Genomic DNA, 15,607 nt, shown 5'->3' with positions numbered 1-15,607 from the left:
CCTTATAAAGGTTATTAATTGGCCTAATTTCAATACTGTTGTGTCTCAGGGAATGGGGACTCCAGGAGAGGGAGAGAAACAAAGGACCAGCCAGTTGTTTGAGCAGTCAGAAGAAACACAATATTTATCAAGGAAGTTCTCCATCTTCTAAAGGAGTGGTTCATGGCATCCCCAAACAATTATGACAGTAACATCAAGGTCACTGATCAGGGATCACCAAAAGAAATACAGTAATATGAAAAAGTTTGAAATATTGCAAGAATTACCAAAATGTGACACAGAGATACGAAGTGAGAAAATGCTATTGGAAAAATGGCACCACAGACCTGCTCAACACAAGGTTGCTACAAACCTTTAATTTGTTTAAAAAAATAACACTATCTGCAAAGTGCAATAAAGTGAAGTGCAATGAAATAAGGTGTGCCTGTGCAATGTGATGACATTAAAAATTAAAATATAAACTCCACCATACATTTTCTAAGGTATGTATTTGTGAACACAAAGACGTAGAAAAACACACTGAGAACAGCTGTTACCGCTGGGGAAGAAGAAAGGCTGAAGGCTATAGTCAAGAAGGAACCTAATGAAAGACCTGTACTCTGAAAACTGTAAAATACTAATGAAAGAAATTCAAGATGACACAAAGAAATTGAAAGACACTCCATGTTCATGGGTTGGAAGAACAAATATTGTTAAAATGTCTCTTAGCCAAAGCAATCTACAAATTTAAAGCAATCCCTATCAAAATAACAACAGCAGTTTTCACAGAACTAGAACAAATAATCCTAAACTTTGTATGGAACCACAAAAGACCTTGAACACCCAAAGCAATCTTGAAAAGCGAAAACAAGAGGTATCACAATTCCAGATTTCTTTTACATTACAAAGTATTAGTAATTAAAACAGTATAGTACAGGGTGCCTGGGTGGCTCAGCTGGTTAAGCATTCAACTCCTGATTTCCACTCCGGTCATGATTTCATGGTTGTGAGATTGATCCCCACGTTGGGCTTCAAGCTGGCTTGGGATTCTGTCTCTACTCTCTGCCCTCCCCCTGCTATACCACGTGCATGTGCATGTGCTCTCTCTCAAAATAAATAAACATTTAAAAAAAAAAAAAATAGAGGAGTGCCTGGGTGGCTCAGTGGGTTGAACATCTGACTCTTGTTTTAATGTACATTTTCCTATTAGTGAGATCAGCCTTTCCATCCGACTCTTGATTTCAGCACAGGTCATTATCTCACAGTTCATGAGTCTGAGTCCTGCATCAGGCTCTGAACAGGCAGGGAAGAGCCTGCGTGGGATTCTTTCTCTCTTTCCCTCTCTCTCTGCCCCTCCCCTGCTCACACGTTCTCTCTTCTCTCTCTCCAAATAAATAAATAAACATTATAAAAATTAAAAAAGAGTACACGTATCATGATGAGATAAGATAAAATAACAAATAGTAGTCAGACCCTCCCAAAAAAGGAATCTCAGCTTTACCAGGATCGTGTTAATTTTTTACTAAATACTTTATGCACTTAATCTTCATAGTTGTGAAATATACAAACATATCAATTAAAAAAAATTTAATGCCTGTATGTCCACCACCTAACCTTATGCTTAATTTCTTAAAAAGATGTGAGGCAAATAAAACATTACATATAAAACTGGGGCCTGTATAACTCCTCCTTACCCTTCTCTCCCTCCCTTCTCTGAATTCATCAAGAATTCAATGTCCATTACTCCCAAGTATATTTTCATATGTAAATTTATTTATTTATTAATTTTTGACAAAGATAGCATGTTGGGGAGAGTGGCAGAGAGCGAGGCAGAGAGAATCCCAAGCAGGCTCTGTGCTGTCAGCACAAGCCTAACATGGGCCTGGATCTCACGAACCATGAGATCATGACCTGAGCAGAAATCAAGAGTCAGATGCTTAATCAACTGAGCCACCCTGGCGCCCCCATAGGTCTGTTTAAAACAAATGAGCTTAAATACTTAAAATTATATGACTACTTTCAGATTTTAAAAAAATGTTTAAATATTTGATCTGTCATTTTGGTTTTTTTTTTTTTTTAATGTTTATTTTTGAGAGAGCAAAAGAGAGAGAACGCGCGTGCATGAGCAGGGGAGGGGTGGAGAGAGGAGACACAGAATCCGAAGCAGGCTCCAGTCTCTGAGCTGTCAGCACAGTGTCCGATGTGGGGCTCAAACTGACAAACCATGAGATCATGACCATGAAGTCAGACACTCAACCGACTAAGCCACCCAGATGCCTCTATTGTTCTGTCATTTTGAAGAGTACAAGCCAGGTTTAATTAGAAATCACACAGATATGGCCAGACTAAATCAGGTGAGTGCTTTTCTGCCAGCCACATTCAGGAAGACAGAGATACCATCAAGACTTACTAACTGGCAAGCCCCTAGTAGTGACCAGCAGTTCAACAGTAAACAGAGGTGACAGCATTACCTTGATTCCAAAACCAGACAAAGACTCTAAAAAAGGGGAATTACAGACCAATCTCCCTGATGAACATGGACACAGAAACTCTCAACACGATAGTAGGAAGCCAAATCCAACGATACATTAAAAGAATTATTCACCATGATCAATTGAGATTTATTCCTGGGCTGCACATTGCATTGACTGCAATGTGATGCATCACAGTAATAAAAGAAAGGGTAAGAACCACATTATCCTCTCAGTAGATGCAAAAAAAAAAAAAAATTGACAAAATACAGCATCCTTTCTTGATAAAAGCCCTCAACAAAGTAGGGATAGAAGGAACATACCTCAGGATCATAAAGGCCATATACGAAAGACCCACAACTAATATCCTCAATGGGGAAAAACAGAGCTTTCCCCCTAAGGTCAAGAACATGACAGAGATGTCTACAGTCTCACCACGGCTGTTCAATATAGTGTTGAAGTCCTAGCCTCAGCAATCAGACTACAAAAAGAAATAAAAGGCAGCCAAATCAGCAAGGAAGAAATCAAACTTTCACTCTTCACAGACAACATGACAGTCTATGTGGAAAACCCAAAACACCAAAATACTGCTAAAACTGATACATAAATTCAACAAAGTTGCAGGATATAAAATCAAAGTACAGAAATCGGTTTCATTTCTATACACCAATAATGAAGTAGCAGAAAGAAAATCAAAGAATCAGTCCCATTTACAATTGCATCAAAAACCATAAAATACTTAGGAATAAATTTCAGCAAAGAGATAAAAGATCTGTACGCTGAAAACAACAGAAAGCTTATGAAAGAAACTGAAAAAGACATAAAGAAATGGAAAAACGTTCCATGCTCATGGATAGGAAAAACAAATTATTGGTGTGGTTTTTTTTTAGTTTATTTATTTATTGTGAGAGAAAAATCATGAGCAGGGGAGGGGTGGTGCAGGAGTGGGAGAGAGGGGGAGAGAGGGAGAAAAGGAGGGAGGGAGGGAGAGAGGNGGGGGGGGCGAGGGGGAGGGGGGAGAGAGAGGGAGAGAGAGAGAGAGAGAGAGAGAGAGAGAGAGAGAGAGAGACTACAGAGCAGGCTCCGCACTGTCAGCACAAAGTCCAAAGCAAGACTCACAAAACACGAGATCATGACCTGAGCTGAAGTTGGACGCTTAACCGAATAAGCCACCCAGGCACCCCAGACCAAATACTGTTAAATGTTGATAGGACTCAAAGCAATCTAAACATTCAATGCCAATCCCTACCAAAATAACACCAACACTCTTCACAGAGCTTGAGCAAACAACTCTAAAATGTGTATGAATCCAGAAAAGACCCCAAATAGCCAAAGCAATCCTGAAAAAGAAAACCAAAGCTGGAGGCATTACAATTCTGTACTTCAAGCTGTATTATAAAGCTGTAATCATCAACAGTCCTGGCACAAAACAGAGGACCCAGAAATGGACCCACAAACATATGGCCAACTAATCTTCAACAAAGTATGAAAGAATATTCAATGGGAAAACAACAAGAAAACTGGACAGCAACATACAGAAGGAACTAGTCCACTTTCTTACACCATACACAGAAATAAATTTAAAATGGATTAAAGACCTAAACGTAAGACAGGAAACCATCAAAATCCTACAGAAGAAAACAGGCAGCAACCTCTTTCACCTTGGCCACAGCAACTTCTTACTAGACAAGTCTCCAGAGGCAAGGGAAATAAAAACAAAAATGAACTATTGGGACCTCATCAAGATAAAAAGCTTCTGCACAGCAAAGGAAATAATCAACAAAACTAAAAGGCAACTGACAGAATGGGAGAAGATATTTGCAAATGACATGTCAGATAAAGGGTTAGTGTCCAAACTCTATGAAGAACTTATCAAATTCAACATCCAAAAAACAAATAATCCAGTGAAGAAATGGGCACAAGACATGAATAGACACTTCTCCAAAGAAGACATCCAGATGGCTAACAGACCTGAAAAGATGCCCAACATCACTCATCATCAGGGGGAAAAAATCAAAACCACAATGAGATACCACCTCACACCTGTCAGACTGGCTAAAATGAACAACTTGGGAAACAACAGGTGTTGCCAAGGATGCAGAGACCAGTAAACGCTTTTGCACTGCTGCATAGAAACTGGCACAGTCACTCTGGACAACAGTATGGAGGTTCCTCAAAAAGTTAAAAATGCCCTATGACCCAGCATTTGCACTACTAGGTATTTATCCAAAGGATACAAAAATGCTGATCTGAAGGGGCACAGGCACCCCAACGTTTATAGCAGCTCTGTCAACAATAGCCAAATTATGGAAAGAGCCCAAATGTCCACTGACTAATGAATGGAGTAAGAAGATGTGGTATATATACATAATGGAATACTACTCAGTGATCAAAAAGAATGAAATCTTACCATGTGCAATATGGATGGATCTAGAATGTATTAGACTAAGCAAAATTAGTAAGAGAAAGACCAGTATCATAGGACTTCACTCATATGTGGCATTTAAGAAACAAAACAGATGAACATAGGGAAAGGGAAGGAAAAACATGATAAAAACAGAGAGGGAGGCAAACCATAAGAGACTCTTAAATATAGATAACAAATAGGGTTGCTAGAGGGGTGTTGTATAGGGGGATGGCTAAATGGGTGATGGGTATTAAGGAAGGCACTTGTTAGGATGAGTACTGGTTTTATACGTAAGTGATGAGTCACGAAATTCTACTTCTGAAACCATTATTACATTATATGTTAACTAACCTGGATTTAATTTAAAATATTTTTTAATTAAAAAAAAAATCAGTGAACAGAGGGCAAGTGCAAATGAGATGTATGTCTGCATCGGTCAGGAGTCTTCTCAGTTCTTTAAGCTAAATCATGACTTTAAAGAAAAAATCATGAGAAATACAGACATGGTTCTGAAGAAGGTAATGAACAACAGGGAGAGCTCCTGGTGATGGTAAAGGGAAAAGAATGAAGATCAATTGTAGGAGACTTGTTGATCTGGTAACAAGGATTTAATCACAAATAGGACAATCAGAAAAAATAAAGACAAAAAAATGGCAAAAATAAACCTCAAGAGTATCACAGCACTGTTCTATCAAAACCTTAACATTAAAAAAGAAACCTACATGTGAGGAGGAAAATAGCTTAAAAACAAAAGGAAAAGAGCATAAGGAAAAAAGTTTCTAGCCTCAGATGCCTATATTTAAAGTGTTTTTAAACTTTGTTTTTAGGTTGTTTTTTTTATAACATTTATTTATTTTTGAGAGACAGAGAGAGTGTGAGCAGGGAAGGGCAGAGAGAGAGGGAGACAAAGAATCCAAAGCAGGCTGCACGCTCCAGGCTCCAAGCTGTGAGCCCAGAGCCCGACCCGGGGCCTGAACTCATGAACCGAGAGATAATGACCTGAGCCTAAGCCGGATGCTTAACTGACTGAGCCACCCAGGCCCCCCTAAACATTTTTATTTATTATTTTTGAGAGACATAGAGAGACAGAGCACAAGCGCTGGAAGGGCAGAGAGAGAGGGAAACAAAGTATCCGAAGTAGGCTCCAGGCTCTAAGCTGTCAGCACAGAGCGCTATGTGGGGCTGGAACCCACCAACCATGAGATCATGACCTTAGCCAAAGTCAGATGCTTAACAGACTGAGCCACCCAGGCACCCCCAGGTATCTCTATTTTAAAGTAGAGAGAACAATATACAAATCCAGAAATGGTCAATGAACAATCTTGTTTAAAAGAAGCAGGTAAAGATGTAAAAAAAAAAAAAAAAAAAAAAAATGCAAAAGCCATATCACTGCATAGAAAAACTACTCTCTGTCATCTGGAGGATAAGAAAGGTTCATCCTCAAAAGAGAACCAAACTGACTGACCGTGGGAAGATCCAGTAGAAATGGAAACTTAAAGCTCTAGAGTTGATGGAAGCCTGCCAAAGGAGAATGCTCAGTACTTCTCACCTTGCTGACAATGTCACTGCTTAAAATAAAACAAAAAAAAGGCACCTAGATGTATGCTCAACCTATGAGAAGGGGCTCATTGCTGATGGGGCACTGAACAGATGCACTGGGGAATGTGGACTGGACAGCTGAGTGCTAACTATAAGCAAGGTAATGAGGGGCATCATCCTAGATTTTCTAACAGGAAATAAGACAATGAATGACAGATAGTAGGACTCAAAATTCAAGGAGAATCCAGAGAAAAAGTAGCCAATTCTAAGACCTCAGATTAAAATGATTAAAAACTTTGGAAGACACTAAATACAGTACCTTGGAGTATGAGAGGCAATCCCCAAAAAAAGAAGACAAGCAGCTCCCAGGTGAGCACAACTTACCAAAGAACAAACATGGAAAACAGATAAAGAGTAAAGTATAATGACTAATGTAAGAGAATGAATGTCAGAAAAATAAAAATCTAGAAGACTAATATCAGGCATGGAAAATGCTGATGATCAACTATCAAGTAAAAATGAAAACAACAATATGACTACGAAGGGAATAACAAAAATAAAGTCCACACCCAGAAAGGATTAGAAGGAAATACACAAAATGTCAACAACTGGGTGTGGGGGGTGGACTGTGGGCAACCTCTCTATTTTCCTAATTTTCTTTGGTGAACATAAATTGTTTGCATAATATCTAATGAAGAAAAGGTTAAAGTCCAGCGTAAACAGGCTTATCAAAAATGCTAATGGCTTCATTTTTAAGTGTTTGGAGCAAAACTGCTTTGGAAAAAGGGCAGAACTGTGGCTCTATTGTGCTATTCTAATTACTGATAGTAGAGCAGCTATAATTACATAAGAACTAAAACCCAAGAGAGCACCTGGGCGGCTCAGTCGTTACGTGTCCAACTTTTGATTTCAGCTCAGGTCATGATCTCACAGTTCAGTTCATGAGATTGAGCCCTGCATCAGGCTCTGCACTGATAACGTAGAGCCTGCTTGGGATTCTCTCTCTCCTGTTCTCTCTCTTCCCAGCTTGCACGCAGAAGCTCTTTCTCTCTCTCAAAATATAAATAAACAACAATAAAGAAAGAGGAAGGAAGGAAGGAAGGAAGGAAGGAAGGAAGGAAGGAAGGGTCATTCTTTGAAATTAAAAAAGAAACAAATCTTCTCAGAATCTATGATCCCTTAAGAAACCAAGTCTTTCCCATAAGAAATGACAAGAGTTTACACTAATCTCGTTCTTTTTTGATACGGTCACCAGACCAAGAAATTCAAAGAATACCATAGACAGTGTTCTACCTCAAGTTTATTAAAGCATATAATCTAGTTTCTCATGACAACAAAATTAAATGTGGACCTGATAACAGAATAAGACTAATAATTCATGGATTTTGTTCAAGATTTACCAACAAGATAAGGATGCAGAAACCATGCATACCAAAGTGAGGTGTTCATGCTAAAATGCTGAAAGGCAGAGTTAAGATAAAATCAACTCAATAGGCTGAAACAGTTTTGAACTCAACAGGATGTAAACTGATAGGGATAAATAAAATGGTAACTTCTTTAAAGTGCCTCAAGTACAAGATGAGAAAGATGGTTTCAATGAGTGCAGCTCCTAGGAAAAAGCCCTGGATGGTTAGGTTGACCAGATTAATACAACACTAAGAAACAGCCAGAACAGTGACTACAGCAACAGTCCCGCCATACTCTCCATGAATCCAACCGTATCTGAAATCTACACCTCACCTTATGTAGGGCATTTTGAGCTAGAAAGAATCTAGAGGAAGAAGACCAGAAAGTCATGACACATAAAGAAAGTGTAGGGCATAGGCTGCCATCCCCTCACCAGAAGGTTCACTGTGTGAATAAGGAAAGGACTTAATGTTGTTCTAAGAGGTACAGAATAACTAACAGAAATTACTAGAAAGCAATTTCTGCTCAACATGAGGAAATATCCAAACACAAGACTGGCCACTTCATAAATAGTTTTTGTGCCATCACTAGGAAATATTCAGGCAGAGTCAAAAGAACATTGGAAACTTTGCCAAAAGGCCTGCAGCACTGGGCAGGAGGTTGGTCTAGATAACCTCTAAGGTCCCCCTTCCAACTATGAGAGCTTTGATCTTGGGGATAAGGAGACTGAAGCTGCTTGACGCTGAATCACTCAAGAATAGCAGGAACTCTTGATGCAAAATGGCCGAGTACCGCATATCCCAAACTATGTCCTTGAATGCGGACAGAGGGATTAGAACATGGGCCTCCGTTAGACCAGCCTTCAAATTCCATCCTTACTACTTGCCTCGCTGTGGGACCTTGGGCAAGCTTCTCAACCTCTCAGCACCTTAGTTTCCTCATCAGTAAAACAAACGATGAATACTCTCCCCTCACAGCATTGTTCAAAGGATAAACTGACCACCTAACAGAGTGACCGGCATATAGTAAGTATTTATCAAGTGATAGCGTTTTTAAAAAAATTTTTTAATGTTTTATTTATTTCTGAGAGAGAGAGTGAGACAGCGTGAGCAGGGGAGGGTCAGAGAAAGAGGGAGACACAGAATCCGAAGCAGGCTCCAGGCTCTGAGCTAGCTGTCAGCACAGAGCCCGACATGGAGCTTGAACCCATGAACCTGGGTGAGATCATGAACTGAGCCAAAGTCGGACGCTTAACCGACTGAGCCACCCAGGCGCCCCTCAAGTGATAGCTTTTATTAATGTTGGTATTAAGAAGAAGAAGAAGAAATAACTTGACACCTGCTGTGGCTTCAGGAGTTAAGATGAGTATTGCAATGTCCCCATTCTCCCAAGAGGCTAGGCCACTTAGATGACCACCTGGAATATGGAGAACATCAGATAATGATAAAAACAGATTTATGGGGCACTTAACTATACATCAGACATACCACTCTAAGAACTGTAACATTTTAATAAAGCCTCTCAATAACCCTATAAGAAATACTGTTATCTGCCTTTCCAGAAGAGGAAACTGAGATTTAGAAACTAAATAACTTGCCCAAGGTCACAGAGCTAAAAGTGACAGGTCAGGCATCAGAACCCATGCTCTTAACCAGAACTACAGCACCTCTCAATCCTGACTATACATATTTAGAATTACCTAGAGAGACACAAAAGAAAGAATTCTCTCTGGGACCTTTATAACCCCCGCTCCCATTCTGATTTGAATTGATCTGGCATAGCCAGGAGGGTTCTCCAGAGTTCAGCAACACTATCCTAGGGCAGGCTGCCTCCTAGAGGAAAACCAAGCTGCAATGAACAACTTGCTCCAGCTGACATCCCAGGTAGATGTACTGCTTTTTAGAAATATCTTCAGAACCATGAGATCAGGATTGCTTTTCCAAAAAAACAAAGAAACAACCAAACAAACAAGACAAACAAACAAAAAACAACAAAAAACCACCACCCACGGGGTGCCTGGGTGGCTCAGTCGGTTAAGTGTCCGACCTCAGCTCAGGTCACGATCTCACAGTTCGTGGGTTTGAGCCCTGAGTTGGGCTCTGCTGACAGCTCAGAGCCTAGAGCCTGCTTCAGACTCTGTGCCTCCCTCTCTCTCTGACCCTCCTCCACTTGTGTTCTGTCTGTCTCTCTCTCTCAAAAATAAACATTAAAATATTTTTTAAACCACCTACAACTTTTTATTTATTTAGTTAAAACTTAATCCTGAAAGTCATCCTTTTCAGGTAGGTGTCATTTTCCTACTTTATAGACAAGGAGACAGACTTAAAAAGATTCAATAACTCGCCCACATTCACAAAGAAATGAAGACTGAATTCTAGGAGGGCTTAAGACCCTAAAGAGCTCCCACGGAGTTGGCAGAGAAATTTTAGTGGATGATTAGGGCTGGTTTATGGAGGAAGTGACATGTGAGCCAGACAAAGCGTGGCACAAGGAAGGGTTAATCAGCAGAATGAATAGGATCAGAGATAAGATGTCACAAGAAATGTTCACAGGACTAGACGTAAACAGGTGGTGAAACTACAGTGCTTAAAAGCAGAATTGTGAGAAAGGTCACAGGGGTCTACTTCAGCCCAGACTGTATAGGCACATGAATGCCAAGCTGCACAGCTGTCCTTGGCCTTCAGAGGAGTTTTCCTAAAACAGAAATTCACTCAAGCAGATGCCTGGAAACCCAGCCTGCAAGGGAAGCAAGGTCATATTTCCAACTTGAACTCACGATGCAGAAAAAGAGTAAAGCAGCATCCAAAGTTGAGCTCTGCATCCAAGCTACTACCTTGTCCACTAGGAAGGACTCAGGAGGTTTGAGTTTATGGCATCATGTACATATTATAAGGTAACAGAGCAAAGTAATTAACAGCAAGGCTTTAGAATCAGAGAAACCTGGGGTCACACCCTGACTCCACTTTTACTAGCTGCATCAGCCTGGGCATTTATTACATTTCTTTGAGTCTGTTACCTTCTTCGTAAAATAGGGATAAAAATATAATCCTTATAGGGCTATTGTGAGAAACGAATAGGAAACAAATATGTAATGTGCTAATTAACATAGTGCCTGGTAAGAGAGCAAGCTCCCAAAAAACAGTAGCTATTCTTTCATTCATTCAACATGGTTTTATTAACCAAGCAAGCCTAGAGAAATTCTCTGCAAAGTGGAAAACTGTAACATGCATTCAGAGGGATGTCTATTAAGCCCTTCACAAATAACCAAATTTGCAAATACAAGCGAGGGAGACTTTTTGCATTGAGTGGAATAATATGGTTTGTGAACTAAAAAAGTAATATTTTTCCTTTTATTTATAAATTGCTTTGGAAGACTGGGAAAGATTACTATATATAATTCAGGGTGAGTTCTAGGAAGAAAAATATGCACCCTAACAAAACATAAAAATAGAATTACAAACCTGTATCAACAGATGCATTAATTGCTTCGCTACCAATCCCAGTATCCCTCTGACTCCCCTAAAAACAGTATCACTGTGATCCACTTCCACTACATTTACAGGCAAGGAAAAGTTACCACTTCCATGATAAAAGCAGAAAATGAGTATGAATCTGTAGAAGTATAGGTTCTAATCTCAGCTCTGCCATTAACTGGGTGACCTTCTGTGGGCTTTCTCAAACAAGATAATCTCTTTTTTTCCAGCTATAACATCTGAGACATAGCTAACAGCAGCTCAACTTTAAACAGGTCACCTCAGAAATGGAGCTTTCGCAAGTCCCTTCCTTTGGGAGTGTCTGGATGAGGACAGGGCATGCAAGGCAAGGCCAGAATCACAAGGCCTGGGAAAGGTCATTCTCTGGGGAAATGCAGAAAAATGCCCCCCAAACACCATGTACCTTTCTTCATCATGTCTCGGTCCAAGGCTACATTTCTTTGGGCAAGATTTACTTCTGATCGAAAATGGAAGCGCTTGGCTCGCTGTTCTTTCTTTTCAATTGCTTCCTACAAGGTACAGAAAAAGCCAAAGAAGTGACACACGGAGAAGGAGAGTTAAATCACAAATGCAACATAACACTTCTGTGACACCCTAAAGTAAGTCAGAAGAAAAAAGCAACATCATGCCTTTGATGATTTTTGCCGACGACTGGATAGTCACAATGACTGCGAGAGTGTACACTAACACTGTTATCATTTATAATAATCTCCACAAGTCGGTGCCTATCACTGTGTCGGGGGCATAGCAGGAATTCGAGGAATATTTGTTAACTCCACGAGTAATGAATGTTTTAGTTCTCTGACATTTTATTTATTATCAGCAATCATCCAAACAAATTACAACTGAACAATCTCCCTCCAATCTTCCAGGTCCAGCAACTAAGGCGTAAGAAAGCCAAAAGGTTTGCTGGAGATTCTTTGGCTAGTAGGACGGATAGATCTGATCTTGGTTCTATTTCTAGAAGCCCCAAAACCACCACCCCCATTTCACATCATCTGTGAGCATGGTAATCACACCTATCACATTATGTCTGCCTGAGCAGTCCACTCCCTAAAGCATTTTCCCTGTTTAAAAATAACACTGAAGCAAAGAAATTCTCTCCTCTATTCTAGGCTTGTGTCCATGGAATTGCCACTTTTCATCTGTAAGTGACAAGCAGCACTGATACTTCACTGAAAAGCAAAATAATCAGCTTCATAAATTTTTCTCTAAGAGGTAAAATAAATCCAGGTCCAACTATGGGTTTCTGATAGCTCTTAGGAACTCTTCACTAATTGTATATTGATTTTGCCATCCTAATTGAAGGTCTGACTCCAAGAAAGCTTGTGGGGATTGGTAAAGCGGCAACACTTTGTTACTCACCAATAGTTACGCTAATTTTCTTCATAGAAGCTAGCTAATTTTCTTCATAGAACTCCGTCCCTCCCCCCTCCCCACCCCGGCCACAATAATTAACCTACCTTCCCTTAGTAACAACTTAAGTACCAGTTCTGGGGCTACCATCTTTTCCCAGACACGTTTCCCATAATGGCAAACTGTACAGGAGTAAGAACAGCACAGTCTACTTCTTTGTCAATTACAGTAAGAAAACATCTTGACTTTAGTCTATTTTCTTGCCTGTCTAAAAGATGATCAGTTCTGGGGCGCCTGGGTGGTTCAGTCGGTTAAGCGTCCGACTTCGGCTCAGGTCATGATCTCAAGGTTCGTGGATTCGAGCCCCGCGTCGGGCTCTGTGCTGACCGCCAGCTCAGAGCCTGGAGCCTGTTTCAGATTCTGTGTCTTCCTCTCTCTCTGACCCTCCCCTGCTCACACTGTCTCTCTCTCAGAAATAAATAAAAAACATTTAAAAAAATTTTTTTAAGATGATCAGTTCCTTGTTTTGGCCTTTAAGCAATCTGAAACAGATTGAGACCCAGATAAACTATAAAAAGGTGAGCATGACATATTTATTTTTATTTTTGTTTTTATACACCTAATATAGTTACATGGTACTATTATTCAGAAATACAATTCAAAATTCTATTCTAAACTTAATTGCACACATTAAAATCAGAAAGAATGTCTAAGTTGGATGTCACTAATTACAGCGACAAATGTGTACTGACTGTTTATAAAAGGAAAATAGGTTTGGCTCTGTGAGGAGTTACAGGAAAACTGGTAACCTAGTAATAGCAATCACCAGATAAAAGGCAATACTCCCAGGTACTGACTAAATCGGCTGACTCGCCCATCAAAGTTTAGACATCCACAGAGTCAGGAAATCCTATTTTTCTAAGCCTGCAACCAATGAAGAGTAAAGACATTTACTAACAGCCTACTATATGCCAGATACCTGTCATGTTTTGTTTCATTTAAAGTGGAGTCATCATACACATTTTTAAAGCATGGACAAAAGATAAGAAAAGCATTCCTAGCACAGAACTTTTTCCAGACATGGTTAAGCACAGGCAACTAGGTACATGGATTTTATCTTGTCATAAATGTAAGAACACAAATGCTACCTGGATGTTTTCAGGAGGCATGAAGGCATCATTGTGTACCACAACATTTAAGTTAAAAAACTGCTTTAATCCAGCAACAAAAGAAAAAAGGAGGTAAAGAATAACTGCTGTTCTACAAGTCCTAGGCACCAACCTCATTGAGTTCACTTGCTTATCAAAATGAATAAATTATGGCCTGTCTTACCTTGGAGGTGACATCAATTCCAGTGATGAAGCTGCCAGCCTTGTTTTCATATCTTCTGCTTGTGTCCTAACACAAGGGGGAAGGGTGAGAAATGCTAACAGCAACTGAGGAAAAACTCATGATAGAAGACAGTTCCCCAACAGATTCCTTTTGGATAGTCATTCCTTTCAGCAATCCTTCCTCACCCTGACAACACTTTATTATGAGGAAGTCTGTCTCAGTGACTCTGGGAAGTAAGCAATCAACCCTACTAACAAGAAGTCTTTTCTAGATCAGACCCTGTCCCAAACCGTAACTAAATCTATGGGCTGAAGCTATTTATGGAAAAGAAAATCTACAGGCTTCCATGAAAAATGTCCAAGTTAAGGCACACTCATTCATCTCCCCAACCCACACAGGACAAATTCATCATGTGACGCCACCAGGTGGAGCACACGTCCTCACCAAAATGCAGACGTCCAGCCTCACGTAGAGCTCCTGGGAAAACAGCACAGTGCAATGAAAAGCAGATGGGACTCCAAAGCGGAAGACTCAAGTCACAGCTCTGAGAGTCGCTGACTACATGCACTGTACCATTCCTTTGGTCTCTCTGGACTGGGTCTCCTCCACGGTATCTGCCAGCCTTCCTGAGCTCTTGAACTGCCCTCCCATTTGCTCTACAGAACTTTCCATTGCTCCAGCAAAACAATCTCGTTCCCATCTTAGAGCCTCTGCACCTACTATTGCCCCTGTTGGGAACACTTTCTTCCAAATTTGCACGTGGTTGGCTCCTTTTTGTCATTTAGGCTTCAGCTTAAATATCACTATCTCAGAGGAATTCCCTGACCATCCTATCCCATGCGGCTTCCCGCCCTGCACACCCTCCCTATCTTCTGCACAGTCTGCCCCATTAGCACGTTTTTACTTTCTTCCTAGCACTTACCACTACAAAAAAATTCTTTATTTGTGTCCTCCGACTGAAAAATAAACTCCCGTAGAGAGTTTAATCTTAATCTTGATCCAGTGCCTAGGACTGTGTCTGGCACATAAGGGGGGGGGGGTGCAAGAACTGCATGTTGCACAGAATGAATAAAGGGATGATACAGACTTCACAACTGCAGTGATACTTAAATACAATACAGTAAATGGTAAAACGCCACTATGTTAATTGTTGTTACCAGAGTCATTATCATTTGCTAACTTTAGTGATTCTATCTTTACCTTTTCCCATAATTTCAGTCTAAAAGCCAGTCTTGCTGACATGTGGTAAAAAGTAGTTCGGGTCACAAGAGAAATTAAGTACATGAGAGCAGCCACGCAGGCCTGAGACCAGCCCTAAGAACCAGACACAGACCCACCAAACCAAAAGCAAAACGCCTCTCACCACCCCCCATGCGATAAAAGACGGACCACTGCTGGTTCCTTTATGTTTTGGTCTCACTAAGGGTCCCCTGCTAGGGCCACCGTGAAGGTGTTACAGAGCAGGTGGAATGAGGGCAAGATTTGACTCTGAAGTCACAAAAGAAACACTGAATTTCTGCTGCTGACAAGTCCAACCCTCCAAGAGAAACCGCGAGTGCTGTGTTTAACAAACAGCAGCTCCACCGGAGCTGCTGAACTCACAGGGAGACCTGGAGACCAAC

The 15,607-nt window shown here is 40.5% G+C and overlaps 1 protein-coding gene across 1 annotated transcript in view; it reads right to left on the bottom strand.

The window, feature by feature from the left end:
- Window positions 1-15,607, bottom strand: part of NCBP3 (nuclear cap binding subunit 3) — a 36,970-nt gene that overhangs the window by 20,675 nt on the left and 688 nt on the right. The window contains exons 2-3 of the mRNA XM_077749819.1: window positions 13,986-14,051; window positions 11,701-11,806 (exon numbers count right to left, since the gene is read on the bottom strand). Coding sequence (XP_077605945.1) covers window positions 11,701-11,806; window positions 13,986-14,051 — 172 coding nt within the window. The remainder of the gene's footprint in view (window positions 1-11,700; window positions 11,807-13,985; window positions 14,052-15,607) is intronic.

This window comes from Crocuta crocuta, unplaced genomic scaffold (genome assembly GCF_008692635.1).
Source record: "Crocuta crocuta isolate KB4526 unplaced genomic scaffold, BGI_CrCroc_1.0 scaffold149, whole genome shotgun sequence".
NCBI lineage: Eukaryota > Metazoa > Chordata > Mammalia > Carnivora > Hyaenidae > Crocuta > Crocuta crocuta.
This window is presented reverse-complemented; position numbering and strand designations above follow the sequence as displayed.